Genomic DNA, 17,850 nt, shown 5'->3' with positions numbered 1-17,850 from the left:
TTTTTGCGGGGGAACGCCCCCTCTGCATACATTATACCTGACGCAGGTATGATGTGGCTCAGGGGTTTAAAAAGTGATGCATCTACCTAGATGCGTCACTTTTTAAATATGGCGCAACAAGGCGCGTTTTGTACGCCGCTGGTGCGTCACAAAAAGTGACGCACGAGGGGCGTGGCCAAGATGGCGGGCTGAGAGGTCGCACTCGCCGAGAGCTCCCGGACCCCTGAAATCCTGCACTGCTCGTAACCGCTGATTCCCCCCCGGATCACGCGGTGACTGAGCCTGGAGCCCCCGGTAGAGGTGTGGATCGATTGTGGAGCCTTGTTTGCCCCATTGGGGGTGAGATCCTGTCCGGAATAGCCTGGGTCGGAGCCCGCTGAGCGGCCTGTGTGTGAGCCGGGAGCCGCGAGACCTCCGGGCTTCGGAACCTGACGGAGCGCTCTGCCGCCTGTGCGAGGCCCGCTGAAGTACCTGTGCTGTCGGAGTGGGAGTCGACGGCGACTTCGCGAGCGAAGCGGAGCTGGCCAGCGGTGGATGCAGGGAGCGGAGTTGAGCGGAGGAGATAGGCGGAGGCGGAGCCGGCATCGAACTGCTACGCGGGTCCGTGGCTTGAAGGGGCTCGTCCTGAGAGGTCGCTCCGGCCGGTCGATGGTGGTGGAGTAGTGGAATTGTGCTCCTGGAGCAGATCTTTCCCCGGGATTGCTGACCCCGGCGACCATCGCTTCGTGAGTCTGCCTACCGGCTGGATTTCTCGCTACCGGACCCGAGACGAGGATAGGCCTTCCATCTTGGGCGTTGGCCGATTGATATTACAGGGCGGCCATTTTGTGAACTCCGGCCTGGCGGCTCGGCCTTCCTAGTGCTCTCTGTGTGGCGCTGCCCCCGACTGGTGTATAGCGGCGCCGGCACGGCTGCTCTCTTTGCCGGACGGAAAGCCTCGGCGTCCCCTACACAGCTGAAATGTCGAACGCTAGAGGGCAGAGAAGGGGTGACCGAACCTTGCCGGACATGCTGGGGCGCGGCGCCCTGCGTAGTGGAGGTACTCAGCCCACCACGACCTCCCTGGCCCCGGCCAGGGGTGCGGATGGCGGTGAACCCCCGGTGACAAGATCATTTCTTGAGTCGCTCTTCAGTTCCCTGCGGGAGGACTTTCAAACGCTGAAGCGTGAGGTGGCCGGGGAGGTCCGTGAAGTACGGAGAGAGATGGACTCCCTGGGGGAGCGTGTCAACACCGTGGAGGAAGCTGGTCACTCTAGAGACGAGGAGATCACCCATCTGCAGCAGGAGGTCCTGCGGCTGCGGGAACAACAGATTGAATTGCAGGCCCACGCCGAGGACCTCGAAAATCGATCCAGACGGAATAACATCAGGGTCCGTGGCGTGCCGTCCGGTGAGGAGGGTGAAGACGTGACTGCTTACCTGGTGGCCCTCTTTCGTGCAATTCTGGGGGAGTCGGAAGACTTTCGGATCCGTATAGACCGGGCACATCGGGTGGGTCGCCCCCGCAGAGCCACGGCGCCCGCCCCGGACATTCTGGCCTTCCTCCCGGACTTCCCCCTGAAGGAGCGGATCCTCCGCGAGGCGCGTGGGCAGCAGCCTTTTCGCTTCCGAGACCACCCTGTGGCCCTGTATCAGGATTTATCTACGGTCACGCTGCAAAATAGAAAATCGTTCAAGATCGCTACCGACTTCCTCCGGGAGCAAGGGACACAGTACTCTTGGGGGCATCCTTTCCGCCTGATTTTTCGATGGAACGGTACTTTGCACCAGCTCCGGTCCCTCCAGGATGTTTGCGCGGTGTTGGGCCTCACAGCATCTGATACGGACACCCCGGCACCGCGTCGTAGGCGAAGCACTCGTGACGGATGGCAGCAGGTGGGAGAGAGGAGCTCTCCACCGTCGGAACGACCGGGCTCGCCCACGATCCGGGCGGACATGGCGGCCGCCATCCAGGAGGCCTCCAGAGTGGCGGCGAATGGCGAAGTGGCCCTGACGGCCTGAACTTACTCCGGGGGGAGTCTGCTCTAGCTTTTTCTTCTTGCAGGTGCGGGGATTCAGGGGGAGGGCGGGGAGGAATGGCGAGTGCTGGAGGTGTTGGCTGGATGTCCACTAGACTGATTTACCTCGGCCTTGTCCGATAAGGACCGGACTGGGACAATGTCTTTTTTGCAAAGTTTGAGAAGTGGGGTACGGGAACGGGACCGGCGGGGGGATGTTTTGAATTTGGGGACTAGCGGGGGGGTTTGTTGCTGGGAGTGGTGTGGATTTGGATGTGTGGGGTCCCGGGGGGAGGGGGGCGCTTTTCCAGTTGCGGGGTGTTGGGGTTCGGGGACTGTACTGTGCCATGGGGATGTTCGTAGTTGCTCTGTGCTGAGGCCTCGTGTGGTGACTTCCATGTTTGCCTGCTGGGCTCTGCTTCTTGGTGTGTGCTCCGATGATTCCCCTCCTTGATGGCTCTTAAAGTGATCACTCTAAATTTGAAAGGGCTGAATAACCCGGTTAAAAGGCGGGCTGTGTTATCTTTGTTGGAGAACTCCCAGGCGGATGTCTGCCTGCTGCAGGAGACCCATTTGCTGGCTGAGGACTGCTCTAGAATGCGTACCCCCAAGTTCCCCACGCAGCTGTTCTCCTCTAGCACTTCTAAAACGGCAGGGGTGGCGATCTTGTTCTCTAGGGGGTTCAGGGGAGAGGTCTTGCACAAGGTAGCGGAACAGAAAGGGAGGCTTCTGGCATATAAGATCAGGGTGGGGGGTTTGGTACTGACTGTTGGCACTATCTACAGCCCCAATGACCACCAGGACCAATTCTTGCACAGGGCACTAGAAGATGTGGCGTCCACCTCTGATAGGTACATAGTATTAGGGGGTGATTTGAATCTAGTTTTCGATGCGGCAATGAACAGGTCTGTGCAGCGGCGCCACCAGTTGGGCGAGCTCTCGGGCTCGATTCGCACTCGACTTGAGGAGCTGGACTTGCATGACATGTGGCGCCACCTACACCCCACCTCCCGCGCGTACTCCTACTTCTCACATGCTCACAGGTCCTATGCGCGACTGGACCATCTACTTGTGTCGGGTCCAATGCTCCTTTTGGCTTCGAACGCAGATATGGGGGTCCTCTCTCTTTCCGAACACGCGCCGGTGGAGGGTGCTTTCACTCTGCCGCCGGTGGTTCGGCCGAGAGGGGTCTGGCGGCTCCGAGACACGCTATTAAATAGGCGGTCGACAGTGGACCAGATCCACGCGGCCATTTTGGATTTCCAGAGTGTGAACGATAATGATGACACCTCTCGCGCGACACAGTGGGCAGCCCTGAAGGCTGTGCTCCGGGGCGAATTTATAGCTATCTCCTCGGCTGAGAATAAGGATCGACAGCTCAAGAGGGATGAGCTTACCCGGCAGGTGAGGGAGCTGGAACAGGTACATCATAGGACGGGGGCCCCCAGGGTTTGGAGGCAGCTGAAGGCAGCCAGGAAACGTTTGGCTGCCCTGGACACGGACCGGGCGGAGTATGCGATGCTTCGCCTGAAACACAAGTATTACACGGGGGAGATCGGTGCGGGCGGCTCTTGGCCAACAAACTCAGGGTGCAGCACCAACAGCACCGAGTGAAGGAACTGGTTGACTCGGCCGGAGGTTTGGTCACGGCTGATGAGCAAATAGCAGACGTCTTTCGCAGCTTTTACGCTGACCTCTACACTGGAGAGGCCTCCTCTGCCCAGGCTGAGGTGGACTATCTAGAATCGGTGCCGCTCCCGTCGTTAACGCCAGATCAGGCTCAGTATCTGGAACGTGACATCCGTGTCGAGGAGGTGATCACGGCGATATCCCGGCTCAAACCGGGCAAGGCCCCAGGACCGGATGGCTTTATCCCTCTGTTTTATAAGACCTTCTGTCAGGAGTTGGCGCCTCTGCTGACCCGCCTCTTCAACACCTTTGCGGAGCCGGGTGCCATCCCCTCCGAATTTCTTCAGGCCACGGTCTCCGTGATCCCGAAACCGGGCAAGGACAGGACCGCCTGTGGGTCCTATCGCCCTATCTCGTTGCTGAACACGGATTTGAAAGTGTTCACCAGCATATTAGCGGCACGTCTGGCACTGCATCTCCCGGGCATGGTTGATTCGGATCAAGCGGGCTTTGTGCCTGGCAGGCAAACAGTAGACAATACAAAGAGGGTGACCCACATTCTTGAGAAGGCCTCCAGGATCCCAGGTGAGAGGATGCTCCTGTCCATAGACGCGGAGAAGGCTTTCGACAGGGTGCATTGGCCCTACCTAGAGAAGGTCCTGGGCAAGTTCGGGATAGGTGAGAAGTTCCGTCATCTGATCTTCAATTGTTACCGGTTCCCATCTGCAGTGGTCCGAGTGAATGGAGGCAGCTCTCGGCCCTTTCCCATTGAACGGGGTACGCGACAGGGGTGCCCACTGTCCCCTTTGCTCTTTGCCCTATACATGGAGCCATTTGCTCAAAGGGTTAGGCAGAACCCCGACATTGTCGGAGTCAAGATGGGTGAATTCCATCATGCGATTAGCCTGTACGCTGATGATGTCATCCTGACGTTAGAAGACCCGCGGAGGTCGTTACCGGCTTGCATTGCGGAATTGGACCTATTCACCGAAGTGGCGGGCTTCAAGGTGAACTTAGGGAAGTCAGCCGCCCTTGACATCTCGCTTGCTAGCGCCACCAGAGCGGAACTACAGAGGCTTTACCCTCTGAGCTGGTCCAAGGACCGGATTCCATATTTAGGGATCCTGTTGGCGCCCTCCCTCCCGGCGATGGTCACGGCCAATTATGCGGCTTTGAGCACGAAAATCAGAGAGGAACTAGGCCGGTGGGATAAGGGCACGTTGTCGCTGCTAGGCAGGGTGGCCGCGGTGAAGATGACCCTCCTGCCTCAGGTGCTTTACCTCTTCAGGGCGTTGCCGCTCCAGCCCCCCGCGGGGTGGCTCGCGGAGACCCAGTCGGCCATCGCACGATTTGTATGGCAGGGTCGCAGGCCGCGGATTAAGAGGAGCATCGCTACGCTGGCGCCCGACTCTGGGGGGCTGGGGATACCGGACTTGCGGAAATATTTCCAGGCCGCCCAACTCCGCTATCTGGTGGAATGGAGCCGGTGGGAGTCTGATAAGCACTGGCTGTTCCAGGATCGGGCGGTGGCGGGTGGGACGCTACAGGAAGTACCATTCTTGAGGCGGGCCCACCGACCCCCTAACCTCTACGCGTCTTTGGTGACGCGGGTCCCGCTTCGGACGTGGGACTCGGTGGCTGTTAGGCATGAGCTTACTACCTTCCCCTCTCCCTTTACGCCGCTCATTGGCAACCCGGACTTCGGCCCCGGGATGGAGCACGGTGCTTATGAGCGCTGGCGGGCGGCCCGTTGCTGCACCTTGTATCATTTGTATAGCCCTGAGGGAGTTGTCCCCTTCCAAGACTTGCGGCGGGATTACGGCCTCCCAGAGGCGGAGCGCATGCGATACATGCAGGCGCTTAACTGGGCACTTCAACCCCAGGTGCGCGATACGGCAAACCGGGAGATCACGGTGTATGAGCGCTGGTTAATCACTCGCACGTCGGACGCTAAACTGATCTCAGATTTGTATAAAATGCTGCAGCCCCCCTCCTTTCATATTCACAACCCCGGTCGGGAACGATGGGAACGGGAGCTCGGGCGAGTGTTGAGCCACAAGGAATGGGAACATATCTCCTTCCGCGCACGCCACTCGGCCTATCACACGGGTCTTACGGAGACCTTCACCAAAATCTCGACCTATTGGTACCGCACCCCGGAGAAACTGCACGAGATGGACAGGGCAATACCAGGAACGTGCTGGCGCAACTGTGGCAATACTGGTACACTTACACACATACTGTGGGAATGCCCCCTTCTGGCTCCTTATTGGGAGGAGGTCCTGGGTGAGGTGGACAAATGTTTTGGGATAGAGCTGCCGAGGTTCCCTGCCTATGTTCTACTGGGATTGCCAAATGGGTTGATGTATCCCCTTAGGTCCAGGAGGGGTAGACAGATTGCGATTGCTCTGGGGTCAGCGGTGCAAAATATTCTCATACATTGGCGCTCTACCACACTTCCCTCTGTAGTTGGCTGGCTGCATAGATTATGGCATGTCCTTGGAATGGAGAAGATGTCCTTAGTAGCCCTGGGAGACACTGATACTTTTGAGGAACTGTGGGCGCCCTTTCATAGCCTGTTGTGCTCTGAGTTTCGAGAGATCACCTGTCCCAGATATCTTAGGTTGCTACGGCTGACGCCGCCACCGGACCCGCCTGTCTGATCGGACGGGGCTGGCATTGTATAGCGGGGATTACTGGAGGGTCGATATGAAGAGAGAGCTGATGGTAATGGCACAGTACAGGGGGTGGGTTGGGGTATGGTAGTTGGGGGGGTTCTGTATGGTTAGGTAGGTTTTTGGAGCGGGGATGCTTCTCCACCCTTCCCCCCTTCCCCCCCCCCTTATTTTCTTTTTCTTTGCCCCTCTATTTTTCTCTTCCTCTCCCCTCCCCCGTCCTTCCTTCCCTCCCCCTTCCCCCCCCCCCTCGTTATTTGTATGTGACCACAGGCGCGAAAGCTGTGTTCATTAGGACCTGGGCCCCCTAGAATTGATGAGTGCACTGTAGAGTTGAGAAGCAGGCCAGGAGTGGACGTAATGGAGAGAGGGCTGGTTATTGCCCGAGTAGGTGGAGGTGGTGTCCGTGGAGGTATTTTTGGAGCCTCCGCAGTAGAAAGAGCACCAAAAGGAACCACTGCTTTGTGTTGCCTGAATGGTTCCAATGGATTTGGCCACTTCAGTGTCTTTCTTCACCTTTTCTAGTGAGGAATCTACCACTGGGCCAAATAGGGGCTCCTTATCAAAGGGTGTATTTAATATGGAGGTTTGAACTTTGTAATTGAACCCAGATATACAGAGCCAGGCGTATCTCCTTAAAAGAATGCTGGTGTTTACAGCTCTAGAGGCAGTGTCTGCAGCATCTAGGGAGCATCTTATTGCATTGTTAAAAATAATTTGTCCTTCATGCACCAGGTCTTGTGCTTTAGATCTATGTTCCTGGGTCATAAATTGGATTAATTGCTCCAACTCTTCCCAGTGCGCACAGTTGTATCATGCTAGCAATGCCTGAGTGTTAGAGACACACCAGAAATGTGCTGCCTGATAGGCCACCCTTTTCCCCGAAGCATCAATACGTTTGGATTCTTTATCCAAGGGTGGAGAATCTTCTATAGTTTGGGAGTTGGATCTTTCCTTGCATTGGACACAACCATGGAGTCTAATGGTAATTGTCCCCTTATATATACTGGGTCTGAAGGTGCTGGCTTGTATTTCCTATCTACCCTAGGCGTAAGAATATGAGCCCTGACAGGGTCGTTGAAGATATTATCTACATGCCTGATCATCCCTTTCAGCATGGGTAGTGTGTGTGATGACTTTTTTGAGCTTCCAAGGGTTTCAAATAGTAAATCCTATCTAGGGATATATTATGTAGCTGCACCTCATGATAGTTGGCAGCTTTACCAAGTAATACAATGTAGCCTACACTGTCATCTGGTGGAGAAGGCTTTTTAGGGTACAAGTCGAGATCATTGCCTGTGGGCGAATTGATGTTGTAATCGTCCAATGGATCTTGTAGAGCCTGATCATCATCCCCATTGCCATTCCCCTCATCCTGGTTGTCAGGTGTATGTGTTGGTGAATGCTCAGGTGAAATTGGTTGAAAATTAGGGGAAGTAGGTTATGGAAGAGGAAGAGGAAGAGGAGGAGGGGTAGGGTTAGTTCAAACAGTTCTCTTCTTCAAAGGAATGCAATATTCCTCTTCTGTACAAGTCCTTCTTTTTAAAGTCACTTTAGTGGTGAAGTGTCCAGTCTGTGGATGAATATAAAGCACTTTATGTTTTGGATCCGGTTTGTCGATCGGAGCGTCAAAACTGTGCTTTTTTGGTGATTCCAGCACATCTGACTGTTTTAGTACCGGAGTCTTAGGCGTTGGTGTCTTCAGATCCGTATTGTGTTTCAGGGCCGAATGGTGTGAGTCAGAGCTGGACTTGTGTTTTGACCCTGAAGCTCTCATCCTTTCAGAGCCGGAAGGTTTTTTTAGTAGGCTTCGGTGCCAAGTCAGAAAGTGATGCATCAGAAGCACGGTCTCGTGCCGACCGGGGTCCGAGGGTGCGGGTTGAATCAAAGCCTTCTTTTTATGTGGAGTTGGATCTTGGGACAAGGAGGATCTGTACTTACAGTACATTGTCCATGTGGGATGTCTACCGCTTGGTCGGAGTCGAGCTCTGAGATGGAGCTCAACTCCTACTCCTCCTCGGTTCTTATGGCCTCCCTGGCCTCTTCGTCCGATTATTGCCCAAAAATGTCCGGACTGGAGCTTGTGTGCTGGCTCTGTATGTCGCGACATTGAGCCCGATGGTCACAAAGTGTTTTCTTGGAGCAGAAAGCCTGCCACGCGTCGCAGTCCTCTACTCTGTATTCGTGAGACAAACACAGGTTACACACTTTGTGTGAGTCGGTGTGTGGGTATTTCGTGTGGCACTGAGGGTTGAATTTGAAGCATGTTTGTTGCATTGAATTCGGGTCGGCCCGGCCCGGGTTGGCCTGAGGCTTTCCATGAGGCTTCCAATCGAAAGATAGTTTTAATAAGAAAATGAGATACGCTATAGAATGGGAGACGCGATCGGAAACAATACCGTCGAGGGTGAGTTCCTGCGCACCGAGGGATACCGAAGGAATGGTGTCAAACCGGAGCGCAGTAATTCACGACCGAACCCGATGGGGGAGAAAAACAATCAAACAATGGAGTTGATGCCCATGCGCACTATCACTGAAAGGAGCCAACACTTGACAGCAGGTTATGCACAACATGTGAATCTACATCTCACATGCCTCGAACATATATTACCGCTCCGTATGGACATTTCCGTATAGTTAACAAATTCATAAGTAGATATGAATAAAACCAGTGCTTATTTTCATGCATCAGGCAATCTAGACAAATCAATGTTCTGCCAACATTACTTGAAATTTCAGGTTTCATTTGAAATCTGAAAGACTTGTATGCATGAGAAATTGTGGTGTTAAATTTTAAAATGAATATGGGCTACATGATTATTTCAAATGTTCTCCAGAGACTTGCAGTCGTGAAAACTTAAATGATTAGTATACAAATTGAACAACTATTTTGTTGACAAGTCACAATGGAATTATTTGAAACTATGATGTTATGCAAAGCACTGCTGCTCTTATGATCCTGCATAGCTTTTGAAATTTTTACTAATTCACAAACACATCTGTGTGACACAGGCATAAGGTATGCATTCATTGAGTTAAAAGCAAACAATATTAAACACTCATTAGGCATTCCTGTCATTCATTGATGCTAAACTATACCAGATGTTAGTGGATTTAGTCTCAGTTTAGTGAAAATTGCATTCTTCATGTAGTTCATTGTGCACACCTCAATCAATAGGCATTATCAATCTGAATTATCAATCAACTCACCATGCAAGATAGATCATAGAAACTATAAAGATCAGCAAAACAAAAGCTCCAGCAGCCACACCGTAGACCCAGGTCTTCAATCGCCCATCTAAAAAGAATGGATGTTAGTCATTAGTTTTAGAGGTTAGTTCGAAAAATAATTCATAACTCAAATTAAAATGGAGACCTTTTAACTAGAGTTAAGTGTTAGAAGCTGTTATTTAGTTAGAAACTTTCAAGGTTATTAAGTAAAATTACATCTTTAATTTGAAAATTAGCTGCACAACCAGCGGCATAGCTAGACCTATTTACGTCCGGGTGATCCCTGAGTTTGCCACCCGGCCGCCTGGTGCATGTAAGATTGGGACTGTCAATTGACAGATGACTTGTTCCAGGGGGGTGGTGGTCGACAGACCACTTGTTCACTCCCCACCAGCTACGCCACTGAACACAACTTACACATATTGTAGGTTTACGAATCTGAAAGCGAACAGATTTTGGGAAAATATGCATTTTGTCCATGGCCACATAGTGGAAGCATAACATAGGTATCTAGGGCCCGATTCACAGAACTAACTTAAGACAAAATCCTAAACTTACTAATTTTGGTATTCACAGAAGGCATTTAGTAGTAGTAAAGTTAGGATTTTGTCTTATTTTGACTTAAGACAAACTTAAGACAAACTTAAGACAGTCTTAAGACAGACTTAAGACAAACTTAAGACAGACTTAAGACAGACTTAAGACAGACTTAAGGTAGGATTTTGTCTTAAGTCTGCCTTAAGTCTGTCTTACATTTGTCTTAAGTCAAACTTAAGACACAATCCTAACTTTACTACTACTAAATGCCTTCTGTGAATACCAAAAGTAGTTAGTTTAGGATTTTGTCCTAAGTTAGTTCTGTGAATCGGCCCCCTAGACTCTGGGCAGCAGATGCAAATTTAAGACCGCCCATCCTTCATTTGCAGGCTATGCGCTCATTCTTGACTTCCCTTACCCAGCATGAGCTTTGGCATAGAAAGAAGAGCAATACAGAAAGGCCTGTGTTGTGAGTTTCCATACACCAAACCCATATATGTATATTTCCAGTTTATGCATGTTGACTGAAAGAGACACCCTACAGCCAACTAAGTCATACTCATCATAAACAATTTACATAGTGCCCAGTGAAGAAAATATACAATCCACAGTTCTTTAAAACCATTGAGCTTTCAGCATCACAAGAAAGCTAATGTTCTTCAAAAATGATCTGTCTTCAATGAATTCATGATGGTCCTTTTATAACTCATGCAGTTTCTGTCACATGAAGCATTCTATAGCATTTCCATCCGAGACCCAAAAACAAAATACGGAAATGAAACAAAAATACCAGCTAAAATATTATAGCAGTAAATAAAGGTTGGTAAGTGCAGATTCATTATTCTTTACTCAGCATCCACATACCGTAAAGAAATATAATATCAAAGCACTTATGAGTAATTAAATATAGTATCCCTATAGTAAACTAGATAGTCTCGCCTTGTCCCTATTTTGGTCATCAATATTATTTCTAATATATATATGTTTTAGCACATTAGAATAAACTTGAAATGTCAGTATCATATAGAAAGAGAAGTACTCAAGTGTACTCTGTACTCTACATTGGGAAACTGGCAATCAGCTTAGCATCCCAAGATGAATAGATGTGAGTCTACATACCATACTATAGGCAATGGATCATTGCCTACATGGATTCCTTAACAGCTACGGTGGGATGAAACAATTGCAGATTTCATCCCATTACAGAAGTGAAATGAATGAACCTCTAACAGAAAAAGAGCAGGGATGATAAGAAGTGCAATTAGGTACGTGCACAGCAGGGAAGCATAATTCTTTAAGAATCAAACTACAGAGACATGAGGAAGAGAGGAAAAGACAAGAGAGTGAACAAGCATGATAGAGAAAGAGACATGTATGAGAAGACGAGAAAGGTGCATGCACATATGCACACAAAAGAGCTCCCTCTTCTTTCCCCCAACTAATTGCGCAAAATACGATTAGGTTGTATGCATTTGAAGAAAGTATTACTCATGCCTAGTTTGATTCTTTTCAGGGCTTTACTTTTTGACTTTGTACGTTGATAAAATCAACACCAAAGAGTTGGGTAGTCATTATCATCATCATCACAATACTTTATTCGGGTTATAAGCCAATAAAGTCCAGTTTATAATACAAACGAAGGCAATAAAATAACTATTGTTTCTTTAAAAGTACATAAAGAATAATACATCCACAATGATGCATTTAGAAAATGGGTTAACATACATAAAAACATACAAAACACATACACCATATTAAAAGAGAACACAGACCAACAAGTGTACCCTTAAATCGTACCAATTCTAACACATCAACATATAAACAGAGACAGTTATTGGCACATCATCTTGGTGTTAAGTGACAGGTACAAATCTTCAACCAAACAAAACCCCTCCTAAAATTTCATATGTATCAAGGTTTAAAAGAGACACCTTGGAATCATCAGTTAATTAGGCTAAGGCTTTAGTTCTGATAATCCAGCTCCTCTGCAAATATTTGGAGACTGCACACATATCTGTCTCTCCTGTGTCTGTGTGTGCAGCAATGTAAGTGCAGGATAGCAGTGCCTACATTCAAGTTGTCTCCATATTGGAAGAATTCAGTTTTTTCTCAGAAGCTCATATTCTGGCAGAAAAAGAAAAAGTGAACCAATGTTTCATCTGCTTGTAGACAAACTGGACACAGAGTAGTCCGACCAGAACTGGTCTTCCATTGGGAGCAATAAGAACGTAGTGTTAAATAACCATATCGCTTGCTGTAGCTTTTCATATCATCACTTCAAACTGGAAACAGGCTGCAAATATTTCCTATCAGTCTTGGTGGAATGCGGTCTGTTTTAATCATCGTCTAGATACCAATGATATATCTCCCATCTCCCTAGCTGTCAAACGTGACCTGATTTGGCTTCCTTTGGTAACATATCTCTCTTCCTCTGCTCCTGCACATCCCTCTCCAGATTCTGCAACAGTTGAAGTAAGCAAACCCCCATGATTTTCCTATTACCTGTTTTTCTTATTATTTGATTGCTATCATTATTGAGTCTCAATGTAATGTATTTCACTTTTTATTTATATTCATATGATATGTTCATAATTCTTCATGCTTATTATGCTTACTTTTTATGAAATTGTGTTTTTGTAATGCTTATTTCATCCATCTACTTATTGTAAATCTTATCCCCCTCCTTTCCCCTCCCCTTTTTTTTCCTCAATGAATCAAACTTAAAAGAAAAAATAACCATATCACAATTTGAGATATAGAAGTCTAGCAGTTGGAGAGGTTATGTAGTCAAGGATTGGTTCGGACATGGTTATAAGATCATATTTAAAAAATAATTATTTAAGATATGGTGGTTCGCATTTCAAACAACCTGACCCCACTTATTGGCCCAAAAAGTAGACTTTAAGTTTTCTTAAGACAACTGTTGCAGGTTTCTATTATTCAGCCAAACCTCCCCAAAGCCAAGCATGGCCAATGCCTCCCTAACGTAACATAGCCACTTCTTGTGAGATTTATCTAAGTCCACTATTTCTTTAAAAGCTTTATAGTACTCCTAAAGCCGGAGTATATTTGACTCTATGCCAATATAGTAGTGGTCTTAATTGACCTGATGGACGATGGTGTAACAGTTAATGCAGAGAATGAGTCTAGACTGATCTTTAAGTCATTAGCAACAGCTGCTAGATATGACCCCCAGAGATTATGTACAGACGTATACATCTTAAGAAGGGCCTTCTTCAGAGTTCCTGGGTGGGCAGTGTCTAATGAGTAGTAATATTTGATATGCGATGCCTTGCACTCTAGCTCTTACCTAGTAAGTAGCAGTGACTGCCTTGTATGTTATAGAACAGTAGAAATGTGCCTCCATCTTGTCTATGGCTGTTGATAGTTTGATGGCCATAGGAAACAGCAGCCAATAGTGTGGAACGCACAACATAAGCTATTACCTCGGCCTATAGGCTATGCAGGTGTTTGTTTCATTTGCAGAGAGCAACTGTGACTGCAGCCGCTCTTTTCTTAAAATACTTCTAGATGTACACTATGCTTGCGGTTTTCGGAGGACCATACTGTCATGGAAGTTGTAGTTTGATTAACTATTGACTACAGTTAATACCTGTAGGTTAAAACCTTCATTGCTGATTCGACTTATGTTTGTAGTTGCCGAATATCATAACCTTAGTCTTTCCAGTGTAAACAGTGAGTTTATTACAAATGTTATATGCATTTAGCTGGTACAGTGCTCTCTGCATTCCATTTCTAGTGTGGTCCAAAATGATAAGATCCTTTGCATAATGAAGTACAGAGAGTCTAAAAGACCGGTTCCTTGGTGGGTTTCTTTTTGCTTTTGATATGACTTGCACGAAGCTTGCTGTTTAAGGGAGGGTTAAATAGAATAAGTGTAACACGCTCCTCTTTAACAGGCCTCAATTTGTTGTTATTTCGGGTGTAACTCTGTTTTCTTTGTCAAGCCTAATGCAGACCCATGTGCTGGAATAAAGAGATTCAGATGAAACGTCAATGCCTTTGTAGTAGAGTACATGTAAAGTGGGAATCGCACACAGTTTTATTTAGGATCAAGGATCATCTGTATGATTGCTCTTGCTTAATACCTATTTCTTGCCCCATTGACCCTTCAGTGTTGATGTCTGCAAGATAAATAATGCTGAAGCATTGCTCCTGCCCCTAAGTTGATTCACTATACCCAGGACTAGTACAAGAGCTGGAAGAGAGAAGGAGTTTCTAGATCTTATCTATAGGGTAATTTCGACTAGTACCTGCTCGGAATAAGTATACTTCAAGGAGCTGTGATCTGAAAAGCTGCACAAGTCCTAGGCTTAGAGGGAGTTTCTAAACATTGAGAACCATGTACCAAGTTGGTTTAGTTTTGAAAATCCAGGGGCATATTACCAAGCAATAGCGATAATTATCACTATTGCTTGGTTAGAGACAAAAATTTACAGCTGTGCTGCAGCGATTTTTATCGCAGATAAACCTTGGTGTTACCAAGGTTTATCTCAAATGCGATAAAAATCGGCCACAATGCATGAATATCGCTGAAAAGTCAGCGATATTCATGCATTACCGAGCTAATGCTCTTAGCCATGTTATCCACCTCCCATTGGATAACATGGCTAAGAACTGCTCAGGGCAGGTGTTAGCTTTTGGAGATATTCGCGCTTAGCGCGAATATCTCCAAAAGTTGGTAATAGGAGATAGCGATGTTAGCGACTGTTTCCAGTTGCTAACATCTTGGCACGCCCACTTTGCATGTCATTAGTGATAAATATCACTGACATGCAAAGCGGGGCCCAAGATGGTCGCTATCTCCTACTAGCTGTTGCTAACTGGTGTTAGTGACAGCTAGGTAATAGGGAGATAATTTTATCTCCGCTTTCTTGGTTTTTAAAGCCAAAAATGCGGAGATAAACCCTATTGATAATATGCCCCCCAGTCCTTCAGACCTGTGAGTCAGGAATGTAAGAGTCTAATGAATTTAGAAATTATGTAGCTGTCATGGAAGAATTCTCAGCTGACTTGTGGGGTGCTGTGAAGGACAAAGAGTGTCACAGTGGGAAGCTCCTCACCCTTTCTGACAAGGAAGCAGAAAGCTTCTTACCTTTTTTTTAATCAATTTTATTTTTGTAATAGATTTAATATACCCCAACAATTAGCATATGTCTAAAGCTGGTGCACCATTTGTGCTTAAGGGCCACTCCAAACGATTATTCTTTGCACATTCCCTGATAGGACTTCAAAAAAAATGGCAACATTTGGAATTTGCGAGAATCAAGAGGGAGAGAGAGGACCAGAAAGCTAGTCCAGATCCCCGGTTTATATGTATGAATATCAAAAAGAGACTAGCTAGAGATTGGGTTAATCTGACATTAACATTATTAATTACATAGCGACTCAGTATCGTTTTGCCAAGTGGCAGTGGCACCTGTTGGGTGTCATTAGAAAGCCCTCACTCACCAACCTAGTTGGTGGCATGCTTCATCATCGGGCCCACCCAGTGACACCTAGCGTGTCCCGGGTGTGCTTCGACGCCTGATTACAGTGGAGCAGGTATGTCACTGTGTGTGCGGTGTAGGGTGTTTAGGTATGTGAAATTAAAACGGCTTGGCGGATGGTCCCTGGGGTGAGGATACTTTATTAAAAGGGCCTCCGTCAGCGGTTAAAAATAAGGCTGTGGGACGTTAGAGGCGGGTTACGACCTCCTACGTCCTTAGAGTGTCAACATGTTTCAGCCAGTGCCTTATACTAATCTGGCTTTCTTCAGGACAATAAAATATGTGTGGGTTAAGCCGTTTTAATTTCACATACCTAAACACCCTACACCGCACACACAGTGACATACCTGCTCCGCTGTAATCAGGCGTCGAAGCACACCCGGGACACGCTAGGTGTCACTGGGTGGGCCCGATGATGAAGCATGCCACCAACTAGGTTGGTGGGTGAGGGCTTTCTAATGACACCCAACAGGTGCCACTGCCACTTGGCAAAACGATACTGAGTCGCTATGTAATTAATAATGTTAATGTCAGATTAACCCAATCTCTAGCTAGTCTCTTTTTGATATTCAAACATTTGGAATTTACCTGATCCAAACGGCTGCAAGAACCACGTCCTTCCTCCTCTTCCTGACTGGCTACTGGATGGCTGTGTTGGGTTGATTGCCCGGCTTGTTTTCACGTCTCCTTTTTTGTTGTCAGCGGTTGGGATCACCACAACAGGAATGACGGTGCACTGGGTGAGGGAGCCATCGGATGACATTACCTCGGTGTAACCATCTTCACAACCACACGTTCCACCCTGCATGAAGCAAGAAACACAAAGAGTTTTTGTTGGCTGGTGAGTGGTGAGCTTCCTAAATGAGAAAACAGAAGATCACACTATTCATTGATGAAAGAGAGATTTACTCTGATGAGTGGTTGCCTGAAGGGCAACACTGGCAGAGTTTTATTATATAACAGCAAACACAAAATATTGGGACATTTAATAGCAGTGAAGAGCATACAGTTAGCAGGAGGCTAATGAAAAAAAGTTGGAAAACAGCAATAAAATACAAAAATCGGGAACCAACGTTTTAAAATAAGCAAAAATGTTTGCAAATTATAATTCAAGTTAAGTGGGTTGGTGTGAAATCCAAATATCTAGTTATATTAATCTATCTTTTGGCAATACTTTGCAGTTTTATTCTAGCAGTACTTTTGAAAGTAATAATGAAAATGGGGAGTCAGTGTTCTGCAACAGGAGTAATGGGTTACACTAGTATTGCAATTGTAGTGGTACTTACCTCTGTACAGTACGAGTGGGGCTGGGTGCACTTTGGGCTACAGGACCTGTCAGCGTCGGGTTGTTTCATCAGTAAACAACCCCCTGTTGGACACACAATTGTATCATGAGTATGGCAGTTCAGCCACAATGAAATTACACACTTGCATCAATACCTACTTCTACAATGATGAGTCTGGGGTAACAGTTTGATTGTCTGTATATTTTTGTGTTTAGTTTACCCTAAACTGGACAGCATAGTAACACTTTTGGTACACAAAACAACAATGTAGACTTAAAAGGGTGCTTATGGGAGATTCAATAACTGAGCCTTTTTAATTTCATTCTGGGCCTTGAGACTAAAGATTCATGTATGCACTGCATTTTTCCCACCAGCGACAGAATCAAATACAGCCACATCACAGAACTCATCTGGTTGGACCATGCCATAGTTTACTTCACCATCTCTGACGCCCACCCACTGATCCCTGCCCCACCATCTCTTCAACCTTGGAACCAACCCAATAAGCATGGTACTCATCAGCATCCTCAAGGCCTCATTCTCCAAAGCAACCTTCCCGGACAGATGAAAACATGAAGAGGTCAGACCCCTCCTAAAGAAACCCTATGCTGACCCCAGAGATCTCAAATTTTACAGACCGATCTCCCTGCTACCCTACTCAGCGAAAGTACTGAAGAAAGCCATCAACCAACAACTCACTGAACACTTACAACAAAACCCCTACTCAACGCTTCACAATCAGGATTCTGTGGCAACCACAGCACTAAGACAGCGCTGTTTGCTGCCACACACAACATCAGAACTCTCATTGACCACAGAAAAAGGTGGCCTGATCCTCCTTGACCTCTCTGCTGTGTTCCACACTATCTCCCACCACACTTTCATCAACAGACTCCACAACATCTGTGTTAGACCTGGCACCATTGGCGTGGGTTTCCCTTCCATTTTTTGCTTTGGGCACTGTGCCACTGCTGTCCAGTACCAC

At 47.5% G+C, this 17,850-nt stretch overlaps 1 protein-coding gene across 1 annotated transcript in view; it reads right to left on the bottom strand.

Annotated features, from left to right (window-relative positions):
* THSD7A (thrombospondin type 1 domain containing 7A) overlaps positions 1–17,850 on the bottom strand; it is a 959,544-nt gene that overhangs the window by 25,859 nt on the left and 915,835 nt on the right. The window contains exons 25-27 of the mRNA XM_086941983.1: positions 16,866–16,948; positions 16,168–16,381; positions 9,512–9,599 (exon numbers count right to left, since the gene is read on the bottom strand). Of these exons, the coding sequence (XP_086798109.1) occupies positions 9,512–9,599; positions 16,168–16,381; positions 16,866–16,948 (385 nt within the window). The remainder of the gene's footprint in view (positions 1–9,511; positions 9,600–16,167; positions 16,382–16,865; positions 16,949–17,850) is intronic.

The sequence above is a fragment of the Lissotriton vulgaris genome, chromosome 10 (genome assembly GCF_964263255.1).
Source record: "Lissotriton vulgaris chromosome 10, aLisVul1.2, whole genome shotgun sequence".
NCBI lineage: Eukaryota > Metazoa > Chordata > Amphibia > Caudata > Salamandridae > Lissotriton > Lissotriton vulgaris.
This window is presented reverse-complemented; position numbering and strand designations above follow the sequence as displayed.